The following is an 18132-nucleotide window of genomic DNA, read 5'->3' as shown; positions in this document are numbered from 1 at the left end:
TTCCTTGATGTACTTGAATATTCTCTTTGCCAAATAATGGTCATCTCACAATTGGCTTTCAATAGAGGAAACAAGTGTTGAGATAATTAGTGGAAAAATTAATAATAGGGGATAGGCACGTTATATGAGACAACTTTTTATTTTTGTTAAAGATAGGGGTGATAATTTAATTTTTTCAAATAGTTTTATATAAAAACGATAGATCGCTGTGTATACATTTTACTTTGAAAGGTTAAGTTTATTTGAAATAATAAGTACCTCTTTAAAGCAAGAGAAAATTAACTTATTTTCAAAATTAGTCTTCTAATATGAGATAGTGTGGGCTCCTAATAAAAGACTGCCTCATATTAGGGAACCTCGAAAATAGAAAGGAACCAAAATAAAATTATTGTTATTATTCTGCTAAAAGTAACAAATATAAGGATTAAAACTGTGAGACTGAAAAGGAACGTACATCGAACTGAACAAAGTAACAATAAATATAAGGTATTCAGCCCCCCGGTCATTTTCTTTTTTTTTTTCACTCAGCTTTAAATGTAGTCTCTGGAGTAGGCAGAAGGTCTTCATTCACGTTGGGGCCGTTGTGAGTGCGAATCGAGCTCCGAATAACTGTGAGAATCGCTCCGCAGAAGTACTATCCATTAGCCAATTATTGTTATCTTCATGATCTGCATGGGACTGAAGACTTATGCACTGACTGATAATTACTTTCGGAAGGCAGTGGCACCGCTTCTTGATATGGATCTGACAAAAATACATTTGTATACCTCTTCTTGTTCTTGTTGATTTTTGTTCCATTGTCGCATATCTAGGTTTCCATTAGCAGTCTCGTTGAAATTGTGGACTCATTACCATTCGGTAGTCGAACATGCGCATAGTGAGAATTAGCTTCTAGAAGCCCTACCTCTTTTACAAGTGGTTCATATTTGTTTTGGGGAATAGTGGACCTAGGACTGAAAAACCATTTTCGGATCTTCGAGGATGATTGAACATATGTTCATGTGGCATGCAGTTCATTACAGTATATAAGAATGACTTGATTGGAGTGATTCAGCCAGAATTTGCTGCCATTTTATGATAATCAATTTCTTTGATTTTAGTACAAGCTGAATCGTTTTCCAAATGGGATGTTGTACGAATTGTTGCAACATTATTTAGTGTTAAATAAGCTTTTAGCTTTTCAGACATGAACGAGACTTCCCGATAACTATGTACTTGGAAGTAGTGGAGTACCAAAGACAGAAAACAAATGTTTTTGACAGAAATCACTGATGATGAGATATAAATACAGGCAAAAACAAAAGGAAACCTTGTATATTCATCTTGTTGTGATTTTCAGAAGGTAATGGTCAAATCTACATTAATCTCTCGAATGGAGAGCTTTTATTAATGTTCCATTGTTCCTATGAAATTTAGGTTCTACTTAGTACATAATGGGTAATCGAATACAATTCTTTATATATTTTATTAAGTATTCCGATTAGGAGATGAAGATAATTCATTTAAAATAGTTTCGCCAGAAATCCACTCGAAATAGAAATAACAGATAAAAATTGAATTTTACAGATTATATGTTAATCAACCTCAATTCATTATCTTATGTATCTTATCTCAACGTTTACGATTATTCGATATAGATATACTTTAAAATCTGATTCATAATAATACAAACTGTAGTTAAAGTTGTTTGTATGAGGATAATATTTAAATATGGGTGATTGTTGTTCGAAAGAAGTAGATTCTGATTCCTTTCTGGATCCTATGCGGCCAACTAACCAGAAAACTAAAACATTTTCTGATATTCGAGTGGATTCAAAGACTCGATACGACGAACTAGCAGTGGAGCTGTTAAAGAGAGATCTCAGAGATTTTCCTGATATTTTTATGTTGAATAATATGTTAATGACAATCATGTTTTTTGAAAATTATCGAAAGTAAGTAAACTATTCACTGACATAGCGAAAAAATATTAATTCATTTCCAGGGATATACAAAAACTTTCGTTATCTAGTAATAATAAAATAGAAAAAGATATTAACAAAACATTGGTTAAGAACGAGAACATGGAATGTATTTGCCCCGATACGGTATTTGAAACTGTGAACTCCAATTTAAAGTACATGCCCATGCACGGAAATAATAAATACCATTCGCAACCTTTATTACCACGCAGGCTCTATGTTGTTACTGATTGCTTAGATGTTATAAGTAGTATGGATGTTCCACAATACACTTCCATCGACAAACCTGTTTATCAAGTTAGAATAGAGGAATCTACCAGAAAAGGTAAGTGAAATATACCAGAAGCTCGAATTTCATTTCATTAGTTAATGATTGTATTATAACAAGACTAGATCGGCTTTTCTTTTTTTTCTTGTAATTTGGCCTTTGCCTTTATAATTATATAGTTATCAAATATTCTTGAATGCTCTGACTGTGCTTAAATAATCTATAATAGAGATTCGGTTTGGATATAAAAACGACGCAACATTTTAAAAATATTCTTTACTGTCATACTATTACAGAATTTATTCAATTATTCTTAAATGCTTAGGTTTCGTAAGGCTCAAGCAATTAGATCACAGTAAGGTACCAAAAATATATTCATCGCCTTCGGAAGAACCAGGGACAAGTAGTTCCAATGTTAATGAGCCTTTCTATGAATACGCCACAATACAGGATCTGAAAACACCAAAGCGACTAGATATTGTGAAAAACTCTGATCAAAGAGATAGTTTACCAGCCACGTGTTTTACCACACGAAAAATTAGGAAGCCAAACCATGAGCTACTAGTAAGTTTAAAAAAAAATATATATATTGAATTTAATAGACGAAGCGGAATTTGTATAACTATTATATAGATAGTAGCATTAATGCTATAGTCAGGAAAAGCAACTTGTCGACCAATATGTTGACAATAATTTGACAAAATGTGATTAAGAATCACATTCCGAAAGTTGGAAGTGAGCCTCATACCAGAAGAAAGTCTCGCTTCATGCGCTTTTCATTAATTTTCGCAATGAAAAAATCACTTGGATTAAGTGGTACAGTGTTTTAAAAATACCTTTCCATAAAAATTAAAAAAGCACATTACACCCCAGCCTTTCAACTATTCTTCGGTTTAATGTTTATTAACTAATGGAATTTATATATTAATGACTTATTTTGATTTAAAAAATAATTCAATGATTCCAGGATCTTCAAGAAGAACTTGAACAAAATTCGGAGCTCACAGAGGAAGATTTTTTCGATAAAGTAATTTATGTGGACGCTAAAGGATTTATGAATTATTTCAAAAATGTTCTTTTTCCAAATTCATTAGGAAGGTCCTTGGGATTCCATCAGCATGAAATAGAATTCGCGAAATCTATCCCGGGAACAATATTTTGTAATTTATCCGATAAAGAAGATAATCCCATACCTTGTGAGGTGAGCATGATTTTTATTACTGTATTCCCTAAGATACATAAGACTTAAGTTACTATAACAGATTGTACCTCTTCTTATGCTATTGTAGGGCTACAATCGAAACTGGACGCTACCAATAAATACAACTTAATGCTATTCTTGTTCTCAATTCCTTCTTCCGTTGCGCTATTCTTAGAGGGACAAGTGATGTAAAAGGAACACAGAAAACAGAACAAGATTGATCAACTCATTCGATAACCTTGTCATTTCGATTAATTCACCTTTCGTTTCAAATTGGTCGAGTTGTTTAAGCCAAAAATCTTAAGCAACGTTCTTTGTAACCTGTAGCTTTCTGGTTATGTCCAGGTTAACGTTGAACCCTTTCATTGAATCATTCAGTGCTCTATCTCAGTAATTTTTCATAACAATTCTTTTTATATGACGAGATATTTGGGTAAAAACTAATAGTATGCTAGTATGCAAGAAAATGATTACATATATACTTGTTCTAACCCCTTGATGCTGGGATCAGATATATTGGGTTTACTAGATAAAAATAAGGTTAAGTGGGTCATTTGCTTAATCGTTTTCACTACTAATTCTTTCTGCCAATATCTTTAGTGTCAAAAGTCTTATTTTTCCAGGTTATTCCTTCAGTAGCGATAGAGTGGCCAACAGAACAAACATTCGAATTTCTAATGCGAGAAGATAGACCGACAATTACCGATACAAATACGGGAGTACGTTATAAATGGCCTACAGATGAAATGATCAAAGATATAAGAACACTGAATTGTGTTCTTGTACCTAAAGGTTATTGGAAGAAAAAAGGAGAATACTTAGATGCTACTTTAGAATGGGAAATTGCATTTCCTAAAGCTGAAAGATACCTTGAAGCTCGAATGTCTCATGCCCAAATGAGGTACTTAAATTATACTCCATTTCATATTTTATTGAAGGAAATTTTCTGAAAGACTACCATTTTAACAAGTAACAATTATAATAATTAATGGGTTGTAACCAGATTATACTACATATTTCTTAATCCACCATAGTCAATAAAGTTACTTAAGTATTAATTCACAAAGGGCGAATGTTAGTTAGGGCGTTAGTAACTCGAATAGATTGGTCATGGTTCATTCGGTTGCCTTAGGCCCATTGTGTTACCCTTTATTTTCCACGATTTGGAAACTTCTTTAAATAGTTAACCCCCTTCTATATTTTTTCTATTTACAGCTTGATTTTAAGCATTTCCAACCTATAATAGTAACTCCCCATTTCAGGAGTCTTCTACTAATAGTATAATGTCCAGTGACTGCTCTAATGGTCTTCTGGATGGAGTTTTTCGCAAATCTTATTATCTTTTTCATTTTATCTTCATTCCTGTGTCAATAGCATCTTTTAACAATTCCAGTAGTAGTAGCACTGTCTTTTCAGCATTCTCCCCCCGCTCCACATTTAGCAAACTTAACTGCTTTAAAGTTCCCTTCCACTTGATAGTGCCCAGGTACTCAGCAGAGGCTTACTTCAGTGTTACGAATCCAAGTGAGTACCTCGTGATAGTCAACTATCACTTTTAATTTTGTTGTTTTTGATGCTATTGGTCTGTCTGTGACGATTGTTGTATTTCTGTTTGTAGAATAAAATTTTTATTACGAGCGATGAAAATATGGCAACGGCGCATTACCTTCCTATCAATTTTTGTTTTAGGTGTTTTTTGTTCCTAATACTTATCCACAAACATTATATAGAGCCTTTCACTCAACAACAGGGTCTTTTAGTGGAGCACCTTAGATGTCACATGTACTGGGAATGTGAATCCAATTACAAAGACTGGCCAGAATATCGACTGGGCTCTAAGTTATTGAAAGTTATTGAAAACTTGATTAAACGACTCGCCAAAAGTGAATTACCCGATTTTTTTATTAAACAAAAGAATCATTTTAGAAATATCCAAAAGAAGTATTTGCTGTTCGCACAAAAAGTATTGCATGAATTGATTCAGTCTCCTACAGTTTATTTGATTAAAGCTTTGAGGTAATTACATGTTTTTTATTATAAATAATGTAACATTTATTTATTTACTGAAAGGTTATCCTCTTCACACAACATTTATAAATTAACTACATTTGAATCGGTTATTTGAGAAACACCACATATTTAAAAAAATAACCGTTTGGGAAATAAAAAAAAAACTCCGTTGCACCATTATATATTTTATGTATTAATTTTTCAAATGTTCCTCCAGGGGTTTTTGATATTTAAAAAAATTATAAATATTGTTGAAGACGTGTTGTTTTTCAAATGACTGACTAAATAATACGTCATTAGGTATGAAGTAGAAGGTAAAACAATTCAAACTATTGATAAAACTAGTATTTTATTTTTCAAATAATATATACCTACACATTTTCCAAACATTGTTTCTTAAAACAGTCACTGTACATATTTTCCAAACAAAAATTGTTTCTTACAACAGTTCAATGTACAAATTCTCCAAATACTGTTTCTTGAGAAACAGTTCAATGTATACATTTTCCAAACGTTGTTTGTTAAAACAATTCAATGTACATATTTTTCAAACATTTGTTTTTAAAAACATTTTATTGTACACATTTTCCAAACACTGTTTTTTGAAACAGTTCACTGTTCACATTTTCCAAGAAAACATTGTTTCTTGAACAGTTCAATGTTCACATTTTCCAAGCAAAATGGAGCTGAGGCGTTTCTTAAATAACTGATGCATTTCAATTTCTAGACTTACTATATGTTACTTTTGACTGAAATATAAACAGAGAGCATGGCTGGACTTGCTCAGATGTTTTGCGATGCAATAACAAACTCAAAATAATAATATCTTCGGTTTGTCGCTTCTTGAGCCAAGCAGTTTATGACAATAAGCACAATGTTGATTTTTATACGATTATTTATTTTTAAGGTGTATACAATATTCCAAACGAAAATTTTATCGACCATACGATTACAAGGATCTCTATACTAAAATAACACAATTACAAGGTTATAAATTGGTTAATCCCAACTTAGATCGGACAGTCAATTTCAGGAGAATAGTTTATCAAGATCCCGAGACCCAATGGAGACATTTACAAGAATTGACGAGAAGGAAGCAGTATTTGGAAACAACCAAATCAGAGACTGAAGAATTGGATACTGCTTCCGTTGATTCTATAGATTTAGATGTAAGTAACAATTTGAATTTGAAAAATATGGTCATTAATCAATACAAACTTTTTTAAAAATGACATTTATTGTTTATAAAAATTCATATAACTTTGTTGTCAAATAAGGCATAGATTGAACTAACTTTTTAGTTTTATTCCATCGATTAGATCTTCATGACAGTGTGTTATTTTATTGTGTTTGAAAATATAAAAAAATCATTTACATTTTGCTATACTGGAACTGAGAATATAGGAAAAGGTATAACAGGGACTATAACAATATGCAACTCTAAGTAAGATAGGATTACTAAAAGTTGGACGAGGGGAGAGAATGCAGAAGAGATGATAACAGTGCTACTACCAATATCCAGAACAATTTGGCCTAGTCGTTTAACATTAAGAATTATAGATGAAAATTTAATTTAAACATATTTATCGTACATCAAATTTTACCAGACAATTCGAGTAAGAAAAAAATTTGTGCCAAAATGGTGCTGATAATCATCACAACTGAACAGAAGAACAATGAATGGAACATAATACTTAGAGGAATACCAATGATCAAGAATCCTGATTCAAGTCTTTGAAATTGAAACATGCTTTAAAAGAAAGTCAATTTGAAATATTAGGTAATATTCAAAAGTCTGTAACCGACCAGTTAAAAGCTATATCAGAAGTCTTCCAGTGCTGTTACCAGGAAGGGACAACGGATCTATAGGTATATAGAAGCTCAAGGGAACTTAATTGGAGAAAATAACTTTTTTGTTGAAAAACAAAACAAAATAGTGCTTCTCACAATTCTTAAGATAAATTTGTATCATGTTAACAATAAGTTGTATTTACTTTTTTTGTTAAAGTATTATTGTTTTTTTGCAGGTAACTTGGACGAAACAGTTGGAGATATTCAAATCAAAAGCCATCTTTACTGAATTCATAACGGCTTTTATCAATATAGCAAGAGACGGTTTAAGAATTAGTGGAAACGGACAACAATCGTTATTTTATTTAAAACAAGCCACATATTTAACAAACATCCTTGAAACAATAGCAGCAGCTTTCAAGCCGGAAGCTCTGGAATTTAGAGCTCAGATTACAATAGAAGAAGAACGATGCAAGAGATCAATGGCTATGAGGATATCGGATGTGCCTCCAGAAACACCAGTCAGAAACTCGATTCAGTTTGACGTCCAGACATCTCAACAACTTAAAAATAATGTACTCAATTTGACTAACTTACATAAAGCATATAATGAGACTGAAGTGAAAATTTCGACTTCTTTTAAAACCGTGTCACCAGTAGCAAGAGTAAAATCTGATGTGCAGCGACAAAGTATAGGAACCAAAAAAGCTGTTGCTTTTCAAAGTCCTTGAAAGACATCATTTTTCATGACAGCCAAACAAGCATTGTGTGATAAAATGAAAGATCACTGCCACCTCAATTCTTAGAACTACCTTAGTGACAAGTGACATACTTATCCTTAAGTTATAAGATAGATGTGTTAATTAATTGTTATGTTTAGTACTGCAACATAAAAATTTGTCAATAACATTTTGCATATTGAAATAAAAGGTTAGGTACTAATATGTGAAAAAATAAAATGTGAATTATTTTTATAAACTAGAAACGCTAAGCGCTTCAATTTTTTATTGATAGGAATGGAATTTACTTCTAATTAATAAATGTTTTCCTTAATTCTATCAGTAAACTTCCGTCCTTTCTATATTTGATTGCTTTTATAATCAATACGTTTGTCTCTCGATTATTCTCCTTGGCTCCTGAAGAACTTAATTGGCTAGAATACTTCAGAATATTCGAAAATCAAGAGGCCGAGGCATAGGAAAAAAAAGAATATTTTATATATCTTTGTTACAATAGCGGCCTTAGGTGTGATAACGGTAATAATATACATTTCCTGAAATATTGAAAAATTTAATCATTTCCCAATAATTTTTGTATTCACACACGTAGCTTATGATAAGACTTTCCGCGACATGACTCAAAAAGAATAAGTATTGAGATACTAACTTACCTACATATCTGGGTAGGAGTGAAAATGACAATTTTCTCCGTGGAGATGCATTCTCGTGCCGCACGCTGGTTACAAAGGGGTAGATAACACTTGCTTACATATTTGAAGGAGATTAGGCTCAGTCTTCTGTCGAGATATTTTGAACCATAATAGCCAAAATATTAGGATCATGTAAAGAATGTATTGAACTTTTTGTAAAGCTTCATTTTTTGTTTGAAACTTTTTTCTCTAAATGATATTTTCGGAGATATTTAGTAAAATTTTGAAAAGTGCTGGGGGATGAATGAAGTTCTATCGGTCAAAACCCTTTTAGGAATTATCATGTCAAATCGGAACTTCATCCGAGGAAATTTCCAGTATAAAAATTGCCAAACTCTATTTTTTTAATTTCAAAATTATTAATTGTAAGTATTAAGGTGCGTTGTACGTTGTTTTTAAAATCAAATCTTTTTTGATGACTTGTTATGGTTTCATAAAATGTAATTTTAAATTTGAAAGGATTCGGTGATCTGTGTTCAGACATCCTATTTCCAAATAAATAAAATACAGGTAAATATTTTGAGCTTTTTGTCACGAATTATAGCTTTCCTTTTGCAAATGATCTGATTTTTTCCAAATTGAGCTGAGCATCAGCTCACCTATTCTCACTTTGATGTGATGAGTCAAATGGAATGATAAATGGGTATTCCAATCCAAAATGCACTTGGCAATAAAAAAATAAAATTAAAATAAATTCCAAAATCGTAACCATCATGGTCATGGTCATCAAATCACTAGGCTCTAATTAAAAAACAAGTAAATATACCTTCAAACCAAATAACTGAACTAAGCTCTTTCCGTAAAACAAAAGTCGGTGCTGCATCGGTAAGATATATCTTCAAGCTTCAATAAGTCTTCCATGCTCAAAGTTTGAAATAAATAACTTTATCAAAATGCTATCTTAGTTAGAGCATAGATATTGAAGCTTATACGGTATTATTTTAAATGGAGAATTCTAGTGATAATTATAAATCTGAAAATATATTGAGGTTAATAAATAATTGAATAAGTAAAAACAGTGTTTTATTTATTAAAATTATATACAAAACCACAAAAACAGTACCTATTTTTAGTGATATCTACAATTATACATAAACAACATATTTACAAAAAATATGGAAGAGTTATATTGAAAACCCAGATTTAAATTTTATTATTCATCATGAGAAGAACAATTACAATGAGATATAAACTATAATCGAATTCAGAATATGAAAATTCAGTCAAATTTTTTTAAAGTTTGCTACAACATGATCTTATATCGAAACAATTCAAAAACTAAATCATGAGAAACAACAATTTTGATAAATTTATACATTTTCTGTATGTATTAATGGCTTTTTTAAAACTACACTAATCACTCATCTGTTATTTTATTATCGTTCTTGATCATTTATACTTTCTTGTATCCATTTCAGATTAGAAGAAATTTTATCATAAGCCCTGGGTCGTTCTATACCGTTTTTGGCACAAGCTATTCTCCAGTTTGTTATCCCGGTTAAAACCCATTTCTCATCATATCGACAGACCAAAGGACTTCCGGCAAATTCTTCTTCCTAAAACATTTGACATATATAAAAGACATTCTACATAAGACAAACTCTAAAAAAATATTAAAATATTGTTAATTGAATTATTAACAAAAATAAAGGGTTTCAACTTAGAATCTTGATATTCTATCTCTCAACTTCCCATTATTGAAGTTTGAAGTACTTCAAACCAACAAAAATACTCCAGAATATTCAAGAACTGCCTAATGATATGAGTAAAGGCCACTTACAAGAAGAAATATAAACTAACCTATAAAAAACATAGCTACGGAGGAATCTTTTCTATATCAGGATCAAACCTAATAAATGTACTCATCCATATGAAAAGAACCCAACGAACCTCTCTCTCTTTTTAACAATGTGTGTGTGTGTGTGCGTGTGTGTGCGTGCGTGTCCGTGCGTTTGTGTGCGTGTGTGTATGTGTGTGTGTGTGTTTCCAATTCAACATATTTAGCATTGTTACAATAGGTTACGATAACAAAACAAAATACAGTTGTACCCGGCTTATCCGCACTAATTGGGACCGAACCGTTCGGTTTAGCCGAAATTATCAAAATAATCATAAAGAATGCAAATTAACGTGTCCATAGTTCTATAATATGAACGACTAATACATAAAAATAAGTTTCACTAGTCAATTTACTCATATCTCATTTACTAGTTTATGCACTCCATCCTCATGAGTGAAGAGCCATCATAACATAAATCTAGTCTGTGGAATCGTGCGTGTTATTCAAGATACAGTACGGTAGTGTTTTGAGTTTGTTATATTATTGTTTGAAAGATTAGTGTTTTGAAGTGTAAAAGGAAAGTGGAATGGCTACTTATCCTTAACATAACACCTTAACTCTTAAAGACAAACTGGAAACATTAAAACTTTTAGATAGCGGTAAAAATTTCACAAAACTAGCAAAAGAGTTAAACGTTGGAAAAGCCACAATATGTGACAAAAAAACCGTGCGAAGTTTCAACAATATTGCACAACGTCTTGTGAATCAAATCTTGAAAATCGGCAAACAGCGTCCCATCCAGACAATTAAGAACTTACTAAGATAAAGGTCGCCTTTTACCATCAAATGTGACACCTTTACTATATCCAATGGACCAAGCAGTTTTGCGGGCGCTAAAGTTGAAGTACCGAAAACGGTTTTTGAAATCTTTAATTGAAGATGACACCATCCTTTTGGTACAAAAGATTAAATAATCAAACGTAAAGAATGTTGTCTATTGGGCAGCTGAGTCTTGGAAAAATGTTACAGTTTGAGCAATACGAAAATCTTGGAATAAACTATGGACATCTTTGAAATTTGAAGAACAGTCTTCAAAAAATTACACAGTTAACCTGATTCCGCTGCCACAGAACATTCCAGGTTGTGAGAATGCAGTCAAAGCAGACGTAAATTAATGAATGACATCATTGCAGCTGTGACGCATATGCAGTTTCAGTGAGACGAGGAGGAGGAGAACGGCGATGAGCAAGGGAGTGCGGAGGGAGAGGAGAAAGTCTCTTACAATGAGGTAGCAGCTGCGATTGAGCTTGCCCATCGCTACTTCGAGCAACAGTCAACTATTTGTACTTTCTTTTTAACATAATTCACCTTCCTTTGTCTAGTTTTAACTTAGTGAATTATATTTTCACATTAGTCTAAATTATATACTGTGTTTACAATTTCTGAACGTGTTCGAATTAAGCGGACGTTCGGATTACCCGTGTTTGGACTAGCGGGACTCAAGTGTAATTGATTTGTAACTTTGGCAATCGGAAATGTCAAATTTTTCTATAGTTTTATAAAAAAATCAAAACAAAAATCTTTGAAGACACTCATTTGAGATTATTTCAAAAACAGTAAAAATTTGATATTTGATCAAATAGTGTCCCTTTATTGGAGAAGTAATACATTTATAAACTAATGAAGTCTAACAAGAACTTGCATCTGTAACTAGTCTTTATAGTTTTTAATAACCCAATGACATGACTCGAATTAGGGACACCTGATACAAGTTTTTAGTGGCTTGTATGAAGAATATGTGTAATCAGTATTATACAATATTTTATTTCAAAGATATTTTAATCTATTTCAAAATTACAAAATAAATAAAAATATATTTATACACCTATTCGCCAAACATGCCTTCAATACTCACATTGCAATCATTCTCTCCATAAAACGGCTCCATGCATATACTGTTGATACTAGAAATACTGACGTTTTCACATTTTTCTTTATCCACTAATTTCACTTGGACTCGTTGAAGCTGTTCTCTATTCCTTGCCCATCCAAGTGTATTACATTGAATATGTTCTGTTGGAAGGCCCATAGTTTCCGTAGGCAAACATACGTGCCTTACAAAATCATTGAGGATTATAGGTTGATCTAGTTTAATAAGAGCAATTGTACTGCCTTCTACTGGTGATTTTATCATTCCTATAATTCTCCTTTCCTGTTCCCAAGGCGTAGAGCTAAATAAATAAATTAGAATACATTTTTTCAACTATAAACTCTGTAAAATCTGAAGGAGTCACTTGTACAAAATAATGAAGATTTTCACATCTGAAGTCATGTCTAAATATTTGGCAGTCTTCAGTACTAGCAACTTGGTAGTTTTTAAAACTTCTGGATTTGTTAATTTCTTATAATAGCAAAATCTATATTTCTACATGGTTAAACAAATAAAGTTTTCATTTTGGAAAATTCAAGAAACAATTTTATCAAGTGTATATACCTGGAGAGACGAGTAACTCCAAACCTGGCAGTCCATTCCGCTCTAGGTTGTCCTTGAAAACACGAAGTAGTGGTAACCACCCAATCAGCAGAGAGCAATGTGCCATCACATATGTGAACATCTTCTTTAAAAAGAGCTGTATGCCATGGCCAATCCCCATGCTGAGCCATTTTTGCAAGGGATTTAAGTCCCTGTTGTCCATGAGTGGCTGATGTGCCGCATTCTTAAATTTAAAAAAATCGTCAAAGTTATTTGTAAAATACTATGATATCCATTTTACTTACGCAAATCTGAACATGATACTTTTAAAACTTGCTTAGAGGGACATTTGGTTCTAACGAAACTAATTTCGGCGGCAGTGGGATTCCTCATTCTAACGTAAGACACATTCTCTTCAAAATCAAATTCAATTCTCATATGTGCCATGTTTCTATAATAAAAATATTTCAAAAAAATATTGAAATAATAATTGGATTGCTCATTATGTTAATTAATTTTGTAAACTGGTGTTTTACCACTACATCAGTTATCAATTTTTTATGACTCCTTTGTGTTCCATCGTCATACACTTTTAAAACAAAAGTTCAAATGAATATGTCGATATTTTCTAATCAGTTTCAATACACTAACATAAAGTTTTTGAAATATATACTCACTCATAATTCAATGTTTTACAAAGTGACATTGCTGCAGCTTCTAAAACAGCTATCGTCTGATTGAGAGGAAGACTTTTGTTGATATTTTCTGTACACAATTTTCCAATTTCTCCCTTTTCATTGAATATCAAGAATCCATCGGAGTAATATCGTGTAGGATGTGGTGTCACTAACTCTGTATTCTTGATTATTTCCACGCTAGGGGCCAGACTCACTAAACAATATTTTTTTTTTGTAAATAAACAATAAAAAATAATTTAATAAATGAAATAATAAACTAATTTAATACCGAACAAAGTATAATTTATCGATATTTCCTGCCTTGTCGATAAATGTAATAATTCCAATACGAAAAATTCTCCATCGGAATTATTATAAATCCAGACAAATACTAAAGCGATGACGGATTGACAAGTTTGAAGCTCCTTTGTGCAAATTTCAAATAACGTCCCAAATTTGTATTACGTTCATATTTGAGTACAGATACGAGTAAGTATTTTTATCTACTATAGAAAAATAATTGTTTTCATAGATTTACTTTCATTTTTATAGTTTACGAGTAAACGCCACACAAGTATTTTCTTATTGAGGTACAGAACATAATTATAAACTTTTAGAAAAAAATATTTTAACTGTATTACAACTTGAAATTTTCAAATTAAAACACAATTTTTCTGTCATCCTGTATACTGTAACGAAATTAATACGTATGTGAACGAACTGACAAATTATTCATGAAAAATGGAAATGTTTTGACAACTCAAATATGTGAGTATTCTCTCAATATTACTTATTCCAAAATTTATGAATTTATATAATTAGTAATATTGGTGCTTGTCAATTATTCTATTTGCATTTACTTCAATTAACGATGTTGTTTATATAACCAATTTGTGAAATGCAAGTTCTTGACTTTTAATGTTTTAATCAATCTAAAATGGAAAATTTCAATTCACAGTACACAAGTCTTAAAAACTACAAATATCTAAAGTTTCAAAAACAGATATCTTTTACGTCAGGCATTTTCTAATTACTTAGTTAATTATCGATAGGACATCTGGCAACAAATGAAATTGCAACCGATGCAGCGCTTAAAATATAAGGTTTCGTACATTTTAAGCTCAGATAGAAAAACGCTTATCCGCTTGTTGGTTCATTGGCATGTTTCAAGCTTTAAAATACATGAATAAAATCAGATTTGTTTGAGTCTACACAGCTCATGTTATCATGTTATGTATTCGACTCAAAGAGTAAAAAGAAAATAAAAAACGTTATAGCAAGCAATTCCTTACTGCTTCGCTTTGGAATCGTTGTTGCTATATGTTTTCTTTGCATATAAGTTCTGAGGATTTACGCCACCTCGACGCCGTTATGCATCACAGCTTTCCGCTCCTAGTTGAGGAGAGGAATAACGTATGATTGAGCCGTCACGCTCTTCTTGACTACAAAGTTCATTCGACCCAAATCTATTTTAATCAACTACAAAATTAGAGTGTAGTAGAATAAGGGGCATAGTTTTGGAAGGTTAAAATTTATGAAAAAAAATACAATTTCAGGTGCCATCTATGTGACAAACTATGAACATAGTCGATTTATTAGTTGTTGAGAAGAACCATGTTACCACGAGACTGGTCCCAGAAGTTCCTGGCCGAACAAAGAAAACAAAAAAATTTTGGAACAAATTGTATTTATTTTTCAAAGTCCCTTATAGCTCCATAGCCTTGCCTAGGGATGATCAATAAGTTCGATATCCTTTTTATCCTATGGACAAACTTTAATTCATTAATTTTGACCATTGTAATAACGGATGTGTGAGTAAGTGCATTGTCTTGCATGAAACAACACTTTCTTCTTAGCCAAATGCGGTAATTTTTGTTTGATTTTTTCGTTGCAATTAGTTCGTATAATATTCGCCGTTGATATTTTTTTCCATTTTCAAGATAGTCAATGAAAATTATTCCACGCACACCCCAAAAAACCGACGCCTAACCTAACCTTGCCTTCAGATGGAACGGTCTTTGTCTTCTTTGGAGCCTGTTCTCCCTTTTCCGTCCATTGTTTTGATTATTCTTTCGTTTCGGGTATGGTAATGGAGCTACGTATCATCCATGGTTTTGAAACGATGCAAGAAGTCGGCTTTTTTCTGTGAAACATTGACAAAAACTCGTTGGAAACATCTTCATGACGTTGTTTTTGTTCCATTGTGAGCAAACGTGGCCCATATCTTGTACACAGCTTTCTCATGAACAAATTTTTAGTTAATATCGCGCTTTTTAAAATGCCTACTTGTCTGCTAGCTCATGCACTTTCAGTCGATGATCATTCAGTACCATTTTAAACTGCTGCCCAATATTTTACTGTTGATAACGAAGGAGCAGCCTCACCCAGAGTATAATCTAGTTCAGCTTTTATATTGGTTGGGCTAAGGTCATTCAAATAAAAGTATTCCATGTTTACAAATTTACTAAAAACATTTACTATTGATGGCTGCCAAATAAATACTTATCAACGTAGCGTCTTTAATCTTGAAACATATGCTGTACAGATTCTAATACAGTGCTATTTTTCAAGATACTAGCACCATCTCTAGGTCAGGTACTTCTGGGACCATCCTCGTATGTTTATGCTTTACTCGTTGGAAAGAACTCTTGTTACATATATTGGTAAACTATATTTTAAACACTCCTTATATCAAGTAAATGAAGTGTTTAATGCTGAGAAAATACTGTTATAGCTTTAATGGGCAAATAAATAATAGAAACAATGTGTTAATATGTGTCTACCATTAATTTTTTTTTTAGTTAATAATTCAGATACCTTCTAAATTCACGCTGTTAAAACATTTGCTTCCGGCATCCGATACAATCGAATTGACAAGCCGCTTTTCATTCTTAACACAAATAAAACAAACGAATAATCACGTTCTATTGTTTTTAGTGAGTATTGTTGTTCATATCTGATTTTAAATATCAGAAGTTGAACTGAAATGGTTAAATTGAATGGACAGAGCTCTACTTTCTCATTTATTTGTTATCATTAAGAGCTATAAAGCCGTCTAATGTGCCAATTTGGAATGGGACTTCCAAACAAGCTTGAATAATTTGTTATACTAATTTTGGTAGAAGAATTATCATTAAAAAAATCGAAAAAAAACAGTTGAATTAAGCACCACAAACAATTTTTTAAATTAGGAGAGTTACTTATTTCTCTATTCAAAGTCTAAATGGCTCGCTTCTTAATAAACCAATTGAAAGATACAACATTGAAAATATATTCAATGGTGATACTTGAATCGATGGAGAATACTGGCTTGGTGAATATCTTAAAAAAAAAGAATAGCGAACAAAAGGAGAAAGAAACTGTACAAAAAACTACCGTAAAGATTTTGGAAAATAAATAAATGCAATTAAAACTAATAAATCCAAAGAAGCGACCAAACGGCTATAGATTTTGGTTGTGCCTATAGATCATGTAAAGTATAGTGACTTGAAGGGACAGCCATATTGTCGTGGTGGACAAATATAGGATTTGTTTCGTTTGTGTGTAGAGAATTAATTGTCTCGAGCAATTTTTCAAAAATGAAAATAATAGTTTTAATGTAATGTAATGTTTGTCTATATAGTGGCTAATTGTACCATCATCCCGAAATGATCTATTTATGAATACTGGCATTCAACAAAAGGTTGTGTAATCTGAATTTTATATTAGGATTGGGTCTATAATTCTTACGCTGCATTATATTAAGAAGAGAACGATGCTTATATTGATAAACGTTACCACCCTAACTCAAATGGAACCGTGGGGTTACACATTATTCTTCTTAAGTATGAAATAATTACGTTCAATAATAAACATTGTTTTTTGAATAAATTACTCTTTTTACTATTCCTAGTCATAATTATAGGGACAGAAACCGTATATTGTCCTCTCAGGTTGTGACAGAACGTATAGTTCTTCCATTTACAATTGTATGTAGGTATAAGAAGTAATCTTAAACTGACTTCGCTAATACTAATATGTATGCAAAGTAACAGAACACAAAATAATATTTATTACATTCAAAAGAGTGCTCGCAAGATGGAAGAAAGCACGGTCATTTACTAAGACACCATCTTCATGCTGTAAGCATCACGGACTATTTGGAATGTGGCTGTTGCTTAGAGAGGTTGTAGACCACGTCATCGGTGAGTGCTCAATATTAACGCGTGTTAGCTTCGAACATATGATGAATCCTTACATTTTACCCACGGACGTTAAAAGGTTCAAACCTAGGTATTTTATTGACTCCTCCAAGGTCTCTGGTAGTTTTTATTGGACTTGATTGAAGTTCTAGAATCAGTCCTTGGTCAGTTGGTTTTTTAAAAAAATTTGGCTATTTTCGAAAATGAAGTTGGGTAATGACAGTGGACAGATACGTTAGATTTAACTAAAAAACTTGCACGTACAAATAAAACATACATTTGATTATCTGTAAAGGAAAATAATCAACTATCTTATAATGCAAAACTAGTAAGAATTGTAGAATTGAGAAAAATTAATAGG

At 32.0% G+C, this 18132-nt stretch overlaps 2 protein-coding genes across 3 annotated transcripts in view; one reads left to right on the top strand and one right to left on the bottom strand.

Moving 5' to 3' along the window:
- Positions 1 to 1658: 1658 nt before the first annotated feature.
- LOC130898419 (uncharacterized) lies at positions 1659 to 8216 on the top strand. Its single transcript, XM_057807708.1, has 8 exons — positions 1659 to 1934; positions 1985 to 2286; positions 2555 to 2793; positions 3197 to 3430; positions 4054 to 4331; positions 5120 to 5446; positions 6348 to 6609; positions 7468 to 8216. Exons 1-8 carry the CDS (start codon positions 1711 to 1713, stop codon positions 7960 to 7962), a joined length of 2361 nt encoding a protein of 786 aa, XP_057663691.1. The 5' UTR covers positions 1659 to 1710; the 3' UTR covers positions 7963 to 8216.
- Positions 8217 to 9666: 1450 nt separating this feature from the next.
- Positions 9667 to 18132, bottom strand: part of LOC130898420 (atrial natriuretic peptide-converting enzyme) — a 48868-nt gene continuing 40402 nt past the window's right edge. For both annotated transcript variants that reach the window (XM_057807710.1, XM_057807709.1), the window contains exons 8-12: positions 13591 to 13804; positions 13219 to 13364; positions 12935 to 13157; positions 12356 to 12671; positions 9667 to 10216 (exon numbers count right to left, since the gene is read on the bottom strand). In XM_057807710.1, the coding sequence (XP_057663693.1) occupies positions 10037 to 10216; positions 12356 to 12671; positions 12935 to 13157; positions 13219 to 13364; positions 13591 to 13804 (1079 nt within the window). In that variant the 3' untranslated portion in view covers positions 9667 to 10036. The remainder of the gene's footprint in view (positions 10217 to 12355; positions 12672 to 12934; positions 13158 to 13218; positions 13365 to 13590; positions 13805 to 18132) is intronic.

This window comes from Diorhabda carinulata, chromosome 10, assembly GCF_026250575.1.
Source record: "Diorhabda carinulata isolate Delta chromosome 10, icDioCari1.1, whole genome shotgun sequence".
Lineage (NCBI taxonomy): Eukaryota > Metazoa > Arthropoda > Insecta > Coleoptera > Chrysomelidae > Diorhabda > Diorhabda carinulata.
This window is presented reverse-complemented; position numbering and strand designations above follow the sequence as displayed.